This window comes from Eleutherodactylus coqui, chromosome 13, assembly GCF_035609145.1.
Source record: "Eleutherodactylus coqui strain aEleCoq1 chromosome 13, aEleCoq1.hap1, whole genome shotgun sequence".
NCBI lineage: Eukaryota > Metazoa > Chordata > Amphibia > Anura > Eleutherodactylidae > Eleutherodactylus > Eleutherodactylus coqui.
The window spans coordinates 124,458,751-124,476,755 of NC_089849.1; the positions used below are offsets into that span (position 1 = coordinate 124,458,751).

Genomic DNA, 18,005 nt, shown 5'->3' on the forward strand with positions numbered 1-18,005 from the left:
CTGCTCAGTGTATGGATGAAGGTGTGGACTACACTGGGTGTGAACAAGCTCCTGCTCAGTGTATGGATGAAGGTGTGGACTACACTAGGTGTGAACAAGGTCCTGTACAGCATATGGATAAAGGTGTGGACAACACTAGGTGTGAACAAGCTCCTGCTCAGTGTATATCTGAAGGTGTGGACTACACAAGGTGTAAACAAGCTCCTGCTCAGTGTATGGATGAAGGTGTGGACTACACTAGGTGTGAACAAGGTCCTGCTCAGTGTGTGTCTGAAGGTGTGGACTACACTAGGTGTGAACAAGCTCCTGTTCGGTGTATGGATGAAGGTGTGGACTACACTAGGTGTGAACAAGCTCCTGCTCAGTGTATGGATGAAGGTGTGGACTACACTAGGTGTGAACAAGGTCCTGCTCAGTGTGTGTCTGAAGGTGTGAACTACACTAGGTGTGAACAAGCTCCTGCTCAGTGTATGGCTGAAGGTGTGGACTACACTAGGTGTGTACAAGGTCCTGCTCAGTGTATGGATGAAGGTGTGCACTACACTGGGTGTAAACAAGGTCCTGCTCAGTGTATGTCTGAAGGTGTGGACTACACTAGGTGTGAACAAGGTCCTGCTCAGTGTATATCTGAAGGTGTGGACTACACTAGGTGTGAACAAGCTCCTGCTCAGTGTGTGTCTGAAGGTGTGGACTACACTAGGTGTGTATAAGGTCCTGCTCAGTGTATGGATGAAGGTGTGGACTACGCTGGGTGTAAACAAGCTCCTGCTCAGTGTATGTCTGAAGGTGTGGACTACACTAGGTGTGAACAAGGTCCTGCTCAGTGTATGGATAAAGGTGTGGACTACACTGGGTGTGAACAAGCTCCTGCTCAGTGTATGGATGAAGGTGTGGACTACACTAGGTGTGAACAAGGTCCTGTACAGCATATGGATAAAGGTGTGGACTACACTAGGTGTAAACAAGCTCCTGCTCAGTGTATGGATGAAGGTGTGGACTACACTAGGTGTGAACAAGGCCTTGCTCAGTGTATGGATGAAGGTGTGGACTACACTAGGTGTGAACAAGGTCCTGCTCAGTGTATGGATGAAGGTGTGGACTACACTAGGTGTGAACAAGCTCCTACTCAGTGTGTGTCTGAAGGTGTGGACTACACTAGGTGTGAACAAGCTCCTGCTCAGTGTGTGTCTGAAGGTGTGGACTACACTAGGTGTGTACAAGGTCCTGCTCAGTGTATGGATGAAGGTGTGGACTACACTAGGTGTGAACAAGGCCCTGCTCAGTGTATGGATGAAGGTGTGGACTACACTAGGTGTGAACAAGCTCCTGCTCAGTGTATGGATGAAGGTGTGGACTACACTAGGTGTGTACAAGGTCCTGCTCAGTGTATGGATGAAGGTGTGGACTACACTCGGTGTGAACAAGGTCCTGCTCAGTGTGTGTCTGAAGGTGTGGACTACACTAGGTGTGAACAAGGTCCTGCTCAGTGTATATCTGAAGGTGTGGACTACACTAGGTGTGAACAAGGTCCTGCTCAGTGTGTGTCTGAAGGTGTGAACTACACTAGGTGTGAACAAGGTCCTGCTCAGTGTGTGTCTGAAGGTGTGGACTACACTAGGTGTGAACAAGGTCCTGCTCAGTGTGTGTCTGAAGGTGTGGACTACACTAGGTGTGAACAAGCTCCTGCTCAGTGTGTGTCTGAAGGTGTGGACTACACTAGGTGTGTACAAGGTCCTGCTCAGTGTATGGATGAAGGTGTGGACTACACTAGGTGTGAACAAGGTCCTGTACAGCATATGGATAAAGGTGTGGACTACACTAGGTGTGAACAAGGTCCTGTACAGCATATGGATAAAGGTGTGGACTACACTAGGTGTGAACAAGGTCCTGTACAGCATATGGATAAAGGTGTGGACTACACTAGGTGTGAACAAGGTCCTGTACAGCATATGGATAAAGGTGTGGACTACACTAGGTGTGAACAAGCTCCTGCTCAGTGTATGTCTGAAGGTGTGGACTACACTAGGTGTGAACAAGGTCCTGTACAGCATATGGATAAAGGTGTGGACTACACTAGGTGTGAACAAGCTCCTGCTCAGTGTATATCTGAAGGTGTGGACTACACTAGGTGTGAACAAGGTCCTGTACAGCATATGGATAAAGGTGTGGACTACACTAGGTGTGAACAAGGTCCTGTACAGCATATGGATAAAGGTGTGGACTACACTAGGTGTGAACAAGCTCCTGCTCAGTGTATGGATGAAGGTGTGGACTACACTAGGTGTGAACAAGGTCCTGCTCAGTGTATGGATGAAGGTGTGGACTACACTAGGTGTGAACAAGGCCCTGCTCAGTGTATGGATGAAGGTGTGGACTACACTAGGTGTGAACAAGGTCCTGCTCAGTGTGTGTCTGAAGGTGTGAACTACACTAGGTGTGAACAAGGTCCTGCTCAGTGTGTGTCTGAAGGTGTGAACTACACTATGTGTGAACAAGGTCCTGCTCAGTGTGTGTCTGAAGGTGTGGACTATACTAGGTGTGTACAAGGTCCTGCTCAGTGTATGGATGAAGGTGTGGACTACACTAGGTGTGAACAATGTCCTGCTCAGTGTATGACTGAAGGTGTGGACTACACTAGGTGTGAACAAGGTCCTGCTCAGTGTATGGATGAAGGTGTGGACTACACTAGGTGTGAACAAGGTTCTGCTCAGTGTGTATCTGAAGGTGTGTACTACACTAGGTGTGAACAAGGTCCTGCTCAGTGTGTGTCTGAAGGTGTGGACTATACTAGGTGTGTACAAGGTCCTGCTCAGTGTATGGATGAAGGTGTGGACTACACTAGGTGTGAACAAGGTCCTGCTCAGTGTATGGATGAAGGTGTGGACTACACTAGGTGTGAACAAGGTCCTGCTCAGTGTATGGAGGATTGCGGCTTTAGTGCATTGCGGATTTTAGATTGACCATATATAATTCTGTTTTGGCAGAGGTTTTTGCTGCATCACAGAATTTTGCAGGACATACAGGAAATGCATTTGCAAGCACTAGTGGCGTACTGTGAGATTGTACACGGCACACTATTGGCTGATGGAAGGTGTTCTGTATCCTGGGCACTGATTGGCTCACTGATCGTAGCATCGGTCCGTTTGTTCACTATTGCGATTGTTCGGCAGTTTACCCGACAGATTAATGTGTGTAAGTATAACACCGCTACTTTGCGGATTTTCACATATCTCATATTCTGACACAGAATATGTATGGAGTGTGCTTGGCTCTTGAGATCACACCATATTAACCCTGCATACCTGGGACGTAAATACACATCCTGGGACATGAAGGAGTTACGGTTAAAAAGGTTAGATTTGAAATTTGGATTTTGAGGTGCTTTGCCAATTAAATAAGAGTGTACATGCCTTGGTTACCGAGAAATCCGTTCTTCTCAAGAGTGATTAGTATGGACAATACCTCGATGCAAAATACTATCAGAAAATGTGCTATACACAAAGATCAAACTGGAAAAGGCTAATAAAACGCTTCACTTACATTTCTTGCAACTGTACATGTAGACACATTGACTAGTCTGATTGATTTCATCCAAAGAATTAGTAAAATATTGTAAAAAAAAGGGCAAAGGCTGGAAGTCTCAGATTATTTTATGGAGATGTGTACCAGCTCAAACTTTAATGCAAATAAGGTAGATAGAACAATACCTTTGCAGCGCCACCTTCTGGAAGGCAGCATTCCTGCAAATCAATATCTGACCCTTTATAACAAGGATTGGGAGTTGAAAACCATATACAGACAGCTGTTTTAGGGTTTTTGCACCTCATCAGTGTGCAGTAGGCTTCTGGCTTGCAGAGATATTCCATCTTACTTATTTGCATATTTCCCAGAGAAGCTTGCATGGCCTTATAAGTCTCCTCACTTACCTCGCAGGTGTTCTCCTTAAAGAGAGAGAGGACACTCTTCATGACCACTGCTCAAAGTTTAGAAACACAACCCAAACTGACCCTAATTCACATACTGAATTTGCCTGTAAAAAGACATAGAATCCTAGAATGGTAGAGTTGGAAGGGACCCCCATGGTAATCAGTCCAACCCCCTGCTCAGTGCAGGATCACTAAATCATCCCAGACAGATATTTGTCCAGACTCTGAAGATTTCCATTGAAGGAGAACTCCCCACCTCCCATGGTAACCTGTTCCACTCATGGATCCCCCTCACTGTCTAATATCTGTGTCTTCTTCCTTTCAGTTTCATCCCATTGCTTCTATAGTAATGCCCAGTACATGATTCAACAAGATTGATCTTCTTACCTGGAGATGCGAGAAGCTTGCAATTCTCCACTATGACATCTTTGTAGAGATCCTTGTGGTCTTCTAGATACTCCCACTCCTCCATGGAGAAATAAACAGTGACATCCTGACATCTTACCGGAACCTGACACGCGGAAGAAATGATAGTCATCATCCAGACACCATATTTTTCGGACTTTCTATATGTCGCAGAAGTACTTACCTCTCCAGTCAGCAGCTCAATGATCTTGTTGGTAAGTTCTAGGATCTTCTGCTCCTTGTTTCCTTTATCTAACAACACGATAGAACTCTGGGTGCTGCCCCATCCTCTTGTCAAACAAGAACGGTCGTTGGGTGTCACAGGTTCACCGCACCGGTTTACAACCGTACAATCCTAGTAATTGGAAATGTCATTGCATAAACAGGAAACTCATAAGCAGACTTTCAGGGACAATATAAGCTTGGGACTTGTTCAACAACACTAAAGGGTTAAATCTTGAATACAAACAAACTACTACAATACAAATCTAGTCCGTTGGGTAGAATCGTACTGCATGAAATAGCCATGTGACAGAAAAAGCTGAAGCTTTTTTTTTTTTTTCGGAAAGCGAAATGGGTGGCGGCCTCTCACTAGAGCCACAGTCCGGAACCAAAGACTCTATTCAGATCTGCTCTAAAAATATTTTAAAAAGTCATACTCGCCTCTCCGGATCCCCCGCAGCTCCCAATCCGACGGCTCCAGGTCCCTCACTGTTATTACACTTGCAGCGACGACGCCCCGTCACAAGGACATGTGACCGCTGCAGCCAATTACTGGCTGTATGCAACTCCGGATCAGCTGGTAATTGGCTGCAGTAATTGCAGCTACTGTTACGTAGTAGAACAATTCATCATTACTCATCCATGATTCTTCTGAGGACCACTAAGTACATACAGCAATCACCCACCTCTCCAGTCAGCAGACAGATTATCTCCAGGGTGATATTAAATATCCGCTCTGCCATGTAGAGTCCGTCCTTCTCCGTCTTCCCCGAGAAAGCCATGTGATCCAACCAAGCACTTAAAGTGGGTTTCCCTCTGACACATAAAATAAATGCGCCGCCTTCCTGGGGAAAAAACAGTGTAACACATGTGACTGACGGGTAAAGAACTCATTCTGATGTGTATACGGGCGCACTCACATTGGAGTATGTAATGTGTATATTTTTTACACCCACAAACTACACAGCAAATAAACATGTATGTGCTGCACTAGCTTAACGCCCATGGCACGTGTGCAGTACATGTTATATGTGAGCGAGGAGCTTCTACCAGCTGTAATGTCTGCAGTACATGTTATATGTGAGCGAGGAGCTTCTACCAGCTGTAATGTGTGTGGTACATGTTATATGTGAGCGAGGAGCTTCTACCCACCAGCTGTAATGTGTGCAGTACATGTTATATGTGAGCGAGGAGCTTCCCACCAGCTGTAATGTGTGCGGTACGTGTTATATGTGAGCGAGGAGCTTCTACCAGCTGTAATGTGTGCAGTACATGTTATATGTGAGCGAGGAGCTTCTACCCACCAGCTGTAATGTGTGCGGTACATGTTATATGTGAGCGAGGAGCTTCTACCCACCAGCTGTAATGTGTGCAGTACATGTTATATGTGAGCGAGGAGCTTCCCACCAGCTGCAATGTGTGCAGTACATGTTATATGTGAGCGAGGAGCTTCCCACCAGCTGTAATGTGTGCAGTACATGTTATATGTGAGCGAGGAGCTTCCCACCAGCTGCAATGTGTGCAGTACATGTTATATGTGAGCGAGGAGCTTCTACCAGCTGTAATGTGTGCAGTACATGTTATATGTGAGCGAGCAGCTTCCCACCAGCTGCAATGTGTGCGGTACGTGTTATATGTGAGCGAGGAGCTTCTACCAGCAGTAATGTGTGCAGTGCATGTTATATGTGAGCGAGGAGCTTCTACCAGCTATAATGTGTGCAGTACATGTAATATGTGAGCGAGGAGCTTCCCACTAGCTGTAATGTGTGCAGTACATGTTATATGTGAGCGAGGAGCTTCTACCAGCTATAATGTGTGCAGTACATGTAATATGTGAGCGAGGAGCTTCCCACCAGCTGTAATGTGTGCAGTACATGTTATATGTGAGCGAGGAGCTTCTACCAGCTGTAATGTGTGCAGTACATGTTATATGTGAGCGAGGCGCTTCCCACCAGCTGCAATGTGTGCAGTACATGTTATATGTGAGCGAGGAGCTTCTACCAGCTGTAATGTGTGCAGTACATGTTATATGTGAGCAGTACATGTTATATGTGAGCGAGGAGCTTCCCACCAGCTGCAATGTGTGCGGTACGTGTTATATGTGAGCGAGGAGCTTCTACCAGCTGTAATGTGTGCAGTACGTGTTATATGTGAGCGAGGAGCTTCCCACCAGCTGTAATGTGTGCAGTACATGTTATATGTGAGCGAGGAGCTTCTACCAGCTGTAATGTGTGCAGTACGTGTTATATGTGAGCGAGGAGCTTCTACCAGCTGTAATGTGTGCAGTACATGTTATATGTGAGCGAGGAGCTTCCCACCAGCTGTAATGTGCGCAGTACATGTTATATGTGAGCGAGGAGCTTCTACCAGCTGTAATGTGTGCAGTACATGTTATATGTGAGCGAGGAGCTTCCCACCAGCTGTAATGTGTGCAGTACATGTTATATGTGAGCGAGGAGCTTCTACCCACCAGCTGTAATGTGTGCAGTACATGTTATATGTGAGCGAGGAGCTTCTACCAGCTGTAATGTGCGCAGTACGTGTTATATGTGAGCGAGGAGCTTCTACCAGCTGTAATGTGTGCAGTACATGTTATACGTGAGCGAGGAGCTTCCCACCAGCTGTAATGTGTGCAGTACATGTTATATGTGAGCGAGGAGCTTCTACCCACCAGCTGTAATGTGTGCAGTACATGTTATATGTGAGCGAGGAGCTTCTACCAGCTGTAATGTGTGCAGTACATGTTATATGTGAGCGAGGAGCTTCCCACCAGCTGTAATGTGCGCAGTACGTGTTATAGGTGAGCGAGGAGCTCCCCACCAGCTGTAATGTGTGCGGTACATGTTATATGTGAGCGAGGAGCTTCTACCCACCAGCTGTAATGTGTGCAGTACATGTTATATGTGAGCGAGGAGCTTCTACCCACCAGCTGTAATGTGTGCGGTACATGTTATATGTGAGCGAGGAGCTTCTACCCACAAGCTATAATGTATGCAGTACATGTAATATGTGAGCGAGGAGCTTCTACCAGCTGTAATGTGTGCGGTACATGAAATATGTGAGCGAGGAGCTTCCCACCAGCTGTAATGTGTGCAGTACATGTTATATGTGAGCGAGGAGCTTCTACCAGCTGTAATGTGTGCGGTACATGAAATATGTGAGCGAGGAGCTTCCCACCAGCTGTAACGTGTGCGGTACATGTTATATCTGAGCGAGGAGCTTCCCACCAGCTATAATGTGTGCAGTACATGTTATATGTGAGCGAGGAGCTTCCCACCAGCTGTAATGTGTGCAGTACATGTTATATGTGAGCGAGGAGCTTCTACCCACCAGCTGTAATGTGTGCAGTACATGTTATATGTGAGCGAGGAGCTTCTACCAGCTGTAATGTGTGCAGTACATGCAATATGTGAGCGAGGAGCTTCCCACCAGCTGTAATGTGTGCAGTACATGTTATATGTGAGCGAGGAGCTTCTATTCACCAGCTGTAATGTGTGCAGTGCATGTTATATGTGAGCGAGGAGCTTCTACCAGCTGTAATGTGTGCAGTACATGTAATATGTGAGCGAGGAGCTTCCCACCAGCTGTAATGTGTGCAGTACATGTTATATGTGAGCGAGGAGCTTCCCACCAGCTGTAATGTGTGCAGTACATGTTATATGTGAGCGAGGAGTTTCTACCAGCTGTAATGTGTGCAGTACATGTAATATGTGAGCGAGGAGCTTCCCACCAGCTGTAATGTGTGCAGTACAAGTTTATATGTGAGTGAGGAGCTTCTACCAGCTGTAGTGTTTGCAGTACATGTAATATGTGAGCGAGGAGCTTCTACCAGCTGTAATGTGTGCAGTACATGTTATATGTGAGCGAGGAGCTGCTACCCACCAGCTGTAATGTGTGCAGTACATGTAATATGTGAGCGAGGAGCTTCCCACCAGCTGTAATGTGTGCAGTACATGTTATATGTGAGCGAGGAGCTTCTATCCACCAGCTGTAATGTGTGCAGTACATGTTATATGTGAGCGAGGAGCTTCTACCAGCTGTAATGTGTGCAGTACATGTAATATGTGAGCGAGGAGCTTCTACCAGCTGTAATGTGTGCAGTACATGTTATATGTGAGCGAGGAGCTTCTACCAGCTGTAATGTGTGCAGTACATGTTATATGTGAGCGAGGAGCTTCCCACCAGCTGTAATGTGTGCAGTACATGTTATATGTGAGCGAGGAGCTTCCCACCAGCTGTAATGTGTGCAGTACATGTTATATGTGAGCGAGGAGCTTCCCACCAGCTGTAATGTGTGCAGTACGTGTTATATGTGAGCGAGGAGCTTCTACCAGCTGTAATGTGTGCAGTACATGTAATATGTGAGCGAGGAGCTTCCCACCAGCTGTAATGTGCGCAGTACGTGTTATATGTGAGCGAGGAGCTTCCCACCAGCTGTAATGTGCGCAGTACATGTTATATGTGAGCGAGGAGCTTCTACCAGCTGTAATGTGCGCAGTACATGTTATATGTGAGCGAGGAGCTTCCCACCAGCTGTAATGTGTGCAGTACGTTATATGTGAGCGAGGAGCTTCCCACCAGCTGTAATGTGTGCAGTACATGTTATATGTGAGCGAGGAGCTTCTACCAGCTGTAATGTATGCAGTACATGTTATATGTGAGCGAGGAGCTTCCCACCAACTGTAATGTGTGTAGTACATGCAATATGTGAGCGAGGAGCTTCTACCAGCTGTAATGTGTGCGGTACATGTAATATGTGAGCGAGGAGCTCCTTCCTACCAGCTGTAATGTGTATGGTACATGTTATATGTGAGCGAGGAGCTTCTACCCACCAGCTGTAATGTGTGCAGTACGTGTTATATGTGAGCGAGGAGCTTCTACCCACCAGCTGTAATGTGTGCAGTACATGTAATATGTGAGCGAGGAGCTCCTTCCTACCAGCTGTAATGTGTATGGTACATGTTATATGTGAGCGAGGAGCTTCTACCCACCAGCTGTAATGTGTGCAGTACGTGTTATATGTGAGCGAGGAGCTTCTACCCACCAGCTGTAATGTGTGCAGTACGTGTTATATGTGAGCAAGGAGCTTCTACCCACCAGCTGTAATGTGTGCAGTACGTGTTATATGTGAGCGAGGAGCTTCCCACCAGCTGTAATGTGTGCGGTACATGTTATATGTGAACGAGGAGCTTCCCACCAGCTGTAATGTGTGCAGTACGTGTTATATGTGAGCGAGGAGCTTCTTCCCACCAGCTGTAATGTGCGCAGTACGTGTTATAGGTGAGCGAGGAGCTTCTACCCACAAGCTATAATGTATGCAGTACATGTAATATGTGAGCGAGGAGCTTCTACCCACCAGCTGTAATGTGTGCAGTACGTGTTATATGTGAGCGAGGAGCTTCTACCAGCTGTAATGTGTGCAGTACATGTTATATGTGAGCGAGGAGCTTCCCACCAGCTGTAATCTGTGCAGTACATGTTATATGTGAGCGAGGAGCTTCTACCAGCTGTAATGTGTGCAGTACATGTTATATGTGAGCGAGGAGCTTCCCACCAGCTGTAATCTGTGCAGTACATGTTATATGTGAGCGAGGAGCTTCTACCCACCAGCTGTAATGTGTGCAGTACATGTTATATGTGAGCGAGGAGCTTCTACCCACCAGCTGTAATGTGTGCAGTACATGTTATATGTGAGCGAGGAGCTTCTACCAGCTGTAATGTATGCAGTACATGTAATATGTGAGCGAGGAGCTTCTACCAGCTGTAATGTATGCAGTACATGTAATATGTGAGCGAGGAGCTTCTACCAGCTGTAATGTGTGCAGTACATTTAATATGTGAGTGAGGAGCTTCTACCCACCAGCTGTAATGTGTGCAGTACATGTTATATGTGAGCGAGGAGCTTCCCACCAGCTGTAATGTGCAGTACATGTTATATGTGAGCGAGGAGCTTCCCACCAGCTGTAATGTGTGCAGTACATGTTATATGTGAGCGAGGAGCTTCTACCAGCTGTAATGTGTACAGTACATGTTATATGTGAGCGAGGAGCTTCCCACCAGCTGTAATGTGCAGTACATGTTATATGTGAGCGAGGAGCTTCTATCCACCAGCTGTAATGTGTGCAGTACATGTAATATGTGAGTGAGGAGCTTCTACCCACCAGCTGTAATGTGTGCAGTACATGTTATATGTGAGGGAGGTGTGATGGACATGGTGATTAGTTAATATAAAATGTCTATCGATTTGTACTAAACTAGACGTATTATGTGTGTTTTGTGACTTCAGCCTAATGTGGAACTCTGCTGCATAAGGAAAGAGTTAAATCACAGTGTTATGTTACTGCTTATGTGTTCGTCTTGAGTGTTTTCTCAGTCCTCCCCATCCCCCACACAGGATCTTCTTCAACAAAGAGATATCTACTTTCACTTTCAGTTTTAAGCACATGTTTGTAAGACAAAGACTTGCTTAGACATTGGACTTGAGAGAAGGTGGGCAGGAAGGAGGGGGGATTCTATATGATCCGACAAATGAGAATCCTATATGTTACTGATGTAACCTGTTGCACACCCATTGTATGCTGTACAATAAAAGGGGCCATCTGGGTGTCTCTGCCCAGAGAGCCATTTTGAGCATGAGACTGATACCTCGTGTTTGACCTGGTCAGTGTGTGCATACTGCTTCTACACAATTAGGAAGCTACAAAATACCCTGAAACCTGCTGGAGAAAATCATAATCCAGCACAAATTGGCGTTCCTGGGTGTGCGGGTGGATCTGTGAGGTCAGAGCCTGGAACGTAAAGAGACCGGCAGATAGCATGCGGAATTCAGGGGCCCAAAAATCTACAGAACACGGTAAGATTGCTTTATTTTAATCTACCGATGTGAGTTGATTTCCAAATGCTAATCTGCCTGTATCTGATGCAGACTGGACCTTCACTGAAAGGCAGGTAATAACTCTAGTTCTGTCCACCCGATTATCACCATGTTACCTGTCTAGGGGTATTTTGTATGCTGTGGCTGCTATGTCTGAGACGGTTAAAAATTGTGTATACAAGACCAAGAGACAAATTCTGTGAGGGTTAATGTGTCAGAAGGGCGGACTCGGCTGTTTAAGTCTGAGGGAGCATGCCGGAGAGACACTTACTCCTAGGTAACTAGTGTGAGGTTAGGAAGATTTATGATACGCATATTTACCTTTATGATTGAGCGTGTTATGTTCTCATATGTGAAAAGTATATACGCGGGAATATAGCCGTGGTGTGACGGCTCATGTCTCCAGAATATTGTTGAGGTTTTGGTCATTGAAAATAATCGTCACTCTGTGTATAGCTAAATGTCCTGTCTAGATCGTGTACAAGGAGTGCTCTTGGGGATTACTAGTAGACGGTGGGTTGATATAAAGGTAGATGAGATATATATACCTTGAGCCGTTGTGAGTATTCTCCAGTAATCCCGTCTGTTTGGTATTATAGAAGGAATGTGCAGTGTTTATTATTGGGGGAGGGTTGCTGATGAGAGTGGACTGAAAGCTTTTCTCAATTAACCCTTCCGTTCCCGTTGTCTTGTATTTTGTAGAATTAATGTGCATTGTAATCTGAGTGGGAAAGAGAGGTTATATTGGAAGGATTTGAAGAAAGCAGATTTTACAAGAGGAACACTATTGTGTCCAGAAACTTCGAATAGGATAGAATAAGCAGGTAGAATAGAATGAGGGATCAGTGCAGGATGTTTTGGAATATGCAAAACATGTAGAAACGTTTTACAAAGAAAAGGATCAGGAAAAGTTGCAGAAAGAAATGTCAGGTTATGGACAGATAAGCAGAAATGAGTATGGTAAGAGACTGTAGAAAGTTTTCAGAAGACGAGCAGGAAGCCTAGCAGAAAGAAAGGCGTTTTTTGGTATAACGTAGTTAAGAGATTCAAGAGGAGAAAGCATGTAGAGGGGTATGTGTATTGCTAATGAACAATGTAATGCCTTTGTGTTGACTACAGCCCCTCCCTGTAATGGCGGCCGCGCTTGCAATGTTTACAACCCCACATAGTGTGACTTTGCAGCAAATTTGGTGAGCCCTGCCCCCACCCTGAAGTTACTTCCCCCCATGTGCTCACTTTCAGGGTGTGTGATGTTACTTCTGGTCCCTCCCCATCCGGGACAGGACCTGGCCCCGCCCCTTCCTCCTCCAGCAGCCATCTTGCCTCACCTGGAAGTGCTGCTGCTCCTGGCCCCGCCCATTCCTCCGGCAGCCATCTTGCCTCACCTGGGAGATTTGTGGCCCCGCCCCTTTCTGCCTCTGGCGGCCATTTTGCTGCACTTGGGAGGCCTATATTCCCCAATGCCACTGTATCCAGTGCTAACCTCATGATTGTCTGAAGCAAGGTCTTGTTTGACCGGACTTTGTTACACTCCAAGATGTGGCCACTTTGGATGTGTGATAAGTTCAGGGAAACAAACCTTTGTGAAGATGCAGCTTGGGACATAGTAGATGACTAAGCTGGTTTATAGTGTATGGAAGATTGGAGTTGATGCATGGGGGACAGAGGCCGGGAATACATGACAGGGGACGCTCTCTTATGTTCCCAGGGGCTCTGTTTTCCACTGCCCGCTTCTCCAATGGATGCTCAGACAGATGATGTTATGGAAGGCTCCTACAGATGAAATAATTTCCCTATAGTCACCCAGCAAACTTTTTCACGCAATTTGATGAAGTAATTTTACTTTTTATATGAAGAAAGAGGTAGTGACTTGTCAAGAGTAGGATGTTAATTTATCCGTATTCTTTAGTTTTTCCCTAAGTCTTTTGTATATTCTAGTGTCAGTCTACACTGAAGCTATAATTATATTCCGACAGGAGAGTGAAAGTTAAACGCTGGACGTTCCCTGAAATACTATTACACTGGGTGACATAAAATTTTACTTGTGTTGCGCCCCCTTGTGTTAAAAAATGCTAACTGCGACCTGAAGGAAATTTTTATTTTTTTATTTTTTTTAAAGGAGATTTTTGCTCAGACTTCGCTGCATACAATGTCACCTTGACCTACAAAGTGCTTATTTTTGTGCCTCTTGGTTTACTAGTTTGAACGCAATTACTCTTTTTTCCATTGAGTATTCCGGTTCAAAAGGGGGGAGGCATAGGTGATCTAGGTGTTGTAGATCAGCTATTGGGTTTAAAAAATAAATAAATGAAATAAGATAAAAAGGAAGTAAATGATTTTGTGCTACAAGGTTCCGAGCCATGTGAAATAGAACATCAGCACGATTATTTAGTACTAATACAGTAAGAAACTGCAGGTATGCAAACAGTTACCAGAACCTCTGTTGATAATGCATATGTTGAGCTTTTTGCAGATGGTACCAGGGTGAGGATTGATGACTCCACATCGGATATGCAGTGGTCACACAACAAGATGTCCTAGAACAGTGGTGGCGAACCTATGGCACGCGTGCCAGAGGCGGCACTCAGAGCCTTCCCAGCTGGCACTCGCCGCCGTAGGCCGCTCACCACATTAGTAAATACCAGCAGGGGTGCCACAGCTCCCCTGCTGGTATTCACTCAGCAGCGCTGCTAGAGGCGCTGATCCCGGCGCACACTGTGATGTCAGTGTGCAGCCGGGATCCTCCTCCCCCCTCCTCTGACGTCTCCTACTTGGTTCCGCGAGAGCAGGGGAAGGGAGGAGGTGTCTGGCAGCACATCACAGTGTGCTCCAGGGATCAGTTGCAGCAACAGTGCCAAGCAGAGGAGGTGGGTGGGGGGAATTTGGGTCTCAGAAGGGGGGGCTCTTACTACAGGGGCCACTGTGGGATGTCGCTATTACTACTGGGGGCCACTGTGGGATGTCACTATTACTACTGGCTACTGTGAGATGTCACTATTACTACCGGGGACGCTGTGAAGTGTCACTATTACTACTGGGGACCACTGTGGGGTGTCACTATTACCGCTGGGGCCACTGTGGGATGTCACTATTACCACCGAGACTACTGTGCGGTGTCACTATTACCGATGGGGCCGCCGTGCGGGGTCACTATAACCACAAAAGCCGCTCTGGGGTAGTCACTATTGGCGCTGGGGCTGCTCTGGGGGGGTGTCAATATCACTGCTGGGATATGTTTACACGAGGTGGAAATGCTGCAGAATGTCCTCAGCGGAAATTTCCATGGCAAATTCCACAGCATTTCCGCATCCAAAAGAAGTCAAAATCTGTACCCAGTCTATTTTGAAACAGCCTTGTCCTTTTAAGAACGACGGAAGTAAAAATCATACGTTGTGATAAGCCCTGCCCCCTGACATGTTGGCACTTTACAATAAATAAGTGGGTTTTGAGTTGCAATTTGGGCACTCGGTCTCTAAAAGGTTCGCCATCACTGTCCTAGAAGCAGAAGCTCTGCCTCCGCATGTCACAGTACAAGAAGCGGAATTGAAGGCCCTCACTGAGGCGAGTAGAGTGGCGAGAGGTAAGACGGCAACCATTTACACTGACTCCTGGTATGCATTTGGCATAGCTCATGATAACGGCCCAATATGGAAGGCCAGACAGTTTTTTACCTTAGCAGGACAACCAATTGAGAATGGTGCAGCGGTACAGAGTCGCATGGAGGCCCTACTTCTACCTGACAAAGTTGAGAGTTGGCACCGATTCCTACACTGGAGAGGCGAGAGACGACACCCTCGCTGACAGCATAGCAAAGGCAGCAGCCCTCAAGCCGTGGAAGAAAGAAGAAAGATACTGACAGCATGAGTCAGTGGTAAAAACTTTGGACATTGACAAAATTTGGACTTTGATATGCTAAAGACTTTTACAGTTACAAGCCAGCAAGGAAGGAAATAATAAATGGACTAATATGGGAGCAGCAGAAACAGGACAGCGTGTGGTGAACAGTCAACAGCACTTGCCCACCACAGTTCCTGTATCCCATGATGGCCCAGCTGATGGACGGAAAGACCCACCTAGTAAAGCAGCAATGACGACGACGCTTGAAAGAGGACGGGCGACTTCTGGGTTCTCTGTAGCTGCTGCATCATTTGTCCAGTTTAGCATGATCTATGCCATAGGTTGGAGGCTGACCCTGTTACCAAGGCAAACAAGTAGGTAACCGCAAAGAAGCTCATGAACGAGGTAAACTGTGAATATGGGGTACCAGAAGTGATTCAGAGTCAGACAGAGGTACAAACTTCGCAGGTGAATGTAACATGTCATGTCTGCTCTGGGTGTATTCCAGGCCTTTTACATACTCTACCATTTTTAGAGTAGTGGAAAGGTGGAGAGACGTAGTGGCATGCTAAAAAGTAAGATACTTAAAAATGACGCCACTTTGGAAAGACTGTCATCCAATAGCCTTATACAGTATTAGATATGAACCCAGGGGGGGGGGGGGGGGGGGGGGGATTATACGTTATCTCCCTACGAGATTGTTTGGGCTAGCCCCAAGGCTAGGTTGTTACTATCCTCAGTAGTTACAATTACAATCTGATGTGTTGACTAAGTATGTGATTTCCGTTGTTAAAGAACTAACCAAAGCCTATGCACAGGTGTTCTCTTCCAGACTCAGAGGCAGACACTGGGACACATATCTTGCAGCCTGGGGATTGGGTGTGCGTCAAGAAGTTCCCCAGGAAGCACCCTCCTGACCCCCGATTTGATGGCCCCTACCAGGTGCTTCTGACTACTGCCACAGCTGTGAAACTAGCCGAAAAACTTACATGGATCCATGCTTCATACTGTAAGAAAGCTTCAGATCCGGGAGACCAGTCTTGGTTGTGCCAAAGACATTACTCTGGTTAGGGCTAGTGAGAGAGGAGGGTGGCAACTGGAATCCTTAGTCGGAAGAATATGGGGGTATGGTTACCTTCTAGTATAACTCGTTCAATGCTCAAGTAGCCGCATATTCCTTCGACTATTGTACTGTGGTCCCGTGTCTAGGCGCAAGATCCCACCGCAGGCCAGATTTAGCTCAGTCCAGCTGGTTATATGGCTTACATACCCGGGGAATACAATATGTTTGCACCACTGATAACGTCTGGCGAGAAGACTGCCATTATTGGGGATTAGTGGGATGGAACACAGGAATAGACTGGTCCTATAAACCGCGAAGTGCCTTAAATAAGAAAGATAGGAGCGGGAAATCCCTAATTAGTCGTATAACCCTCCTTGAGAATAATGACAGCAGGTATTGGAAGGCTGAACTTAGTATGTTGCTTGGTTTTAATGCGGTTTTTACACTAACCATGGGAGATCCAAGCCCGGGGAACGGGGGGGACTTACAGTCTGGTGACATACCGGTAAGGGAGGACAGATCCCTTAGGGAAATTTAAAATAAGGGATATGGTAGATGCACCCGAATGGAAGCCTTCACTTAGTCCCGTGCCCATAATTAACCCCCTCCGCCGTAAGATAAAGACCTTGACGAACATGATGATCATAGCCGACCCTACCTTTTGAGGACACCTTAACAGTAGCGACTGGCTACTCTGACCAGAATCTCTGGTTGGAGTTGATGAGGTACAATGCCAACAGGAGCAACAAGACTAACTGTTGCGTGTGCAGTAGTGCCCGACTACACTCGGGGATGGTCCCCCTAAATCTCCCTGTAGATGCTGAAGAGTGGTTTATTAGTCTCTTCACGAACATTTCCGCTAATTACACTGTCCGTGAGAAATGGAAGAAAGAATACTCTATAACTACTTAAGTGTTTGCACCGGAGAGAGTATTACTGACTACCCTGGAAACTACACCTGCCAGGCAAATAGGCAGGGTGGAGGGAGATTTTTGGGGAACTCACCAACGGGTATTGCTCCTCCTACGGTACGATAGGAGGGGAATGGACACAGAATCAGGTCCAGTCCTTAGGAGACGTTTACTGGCTTTGTGGAGACATGAGGTAGAGGACCCGCCTGGAAGGTAATTGGACAGGGAAGTGTGCCTTAGTAAAGCCCTTATGCTCCTCCACATCCTGTCAGACAGCATTGAGGATAATGAGGTTACCCCCAATAGTTACTTTATCTCGATCCAACTTAGTCTGTGTTTTGTGGTTATCCTGTCATGTTGGTCTATCCTTGTTTTCCGCATAGGTACGGCGGTTCCTTCCAGTCTTGACACTAGGTAGTGTAGGGTCAGTGCAGGCGGCCTGGACGTGTCCACCTTCAGGGCTATCTCCAGGAGGGACATTGGTGTGGGTGAAGATCAGGGAGTCCCAGGCCGTGCGTACCTGTGCATACTACTAGTATTGTAACAGCACACTAGAGCGAGAAGAGAGGCTCCTGGTGATAGTTTTGATCTACACGTATAGATTGACGTCATAGGATAGCCAAGGGGGGTACCTGACGAGTTTAAAAAAATAGAGACCAAGTTAAAACTAGATTCGAGTCCATTTTCCCGATCATTATGGTAAATAAACGTTGATTGGATTAATTATGTTTATTATAATTGGCAGTGGTTTATAAATTATACTAGAG

The 18,005-nt window shown here is 46.3% G+C and overlaps 1 protein-coding gene across 2 annotated transcripts in view; it reads right to left on the reverse strand.

The window, feature by feature from the left end:
* LOC136588121 (oocyte zinc finger protein XlCOF8.4-like) overlaps positions 1–18,005 on the reverse strand; it is a 68,960-nt gene that overhangs the window by 8,119 nt on the left and 42,836 nt on the right. Inside the window, exons 1-4 of one of the 2 annotated variants that reach the window (XM_066587106.1) lie at positions 17,333–17,469; positions 5,240–5,398; positions 4,516–4,686; positions 4,314–4,437 (exon numbers count right to left, since the gene is read on the reverse strand). In XM_066587106.1, the coding sequence (XP_066443203.1) occupies positions 4,314–4,437; positions 4,516–4,686; positions 5,240–5,335 (391 nt within the window). In that variant the 5' untranslated portion in view covers positions 5,336–5,398; positions 17,333–17,469. Of the gene's footprint in view, positions 1–4,313; positions 4,438–4,515; positions 4,687–5,239; positions 5,399–17,332; positions 17,470–18,005 lie in introns of those variants that run through there. The other variant, XM_066587105.1, reaches the window with a different exon arrangement.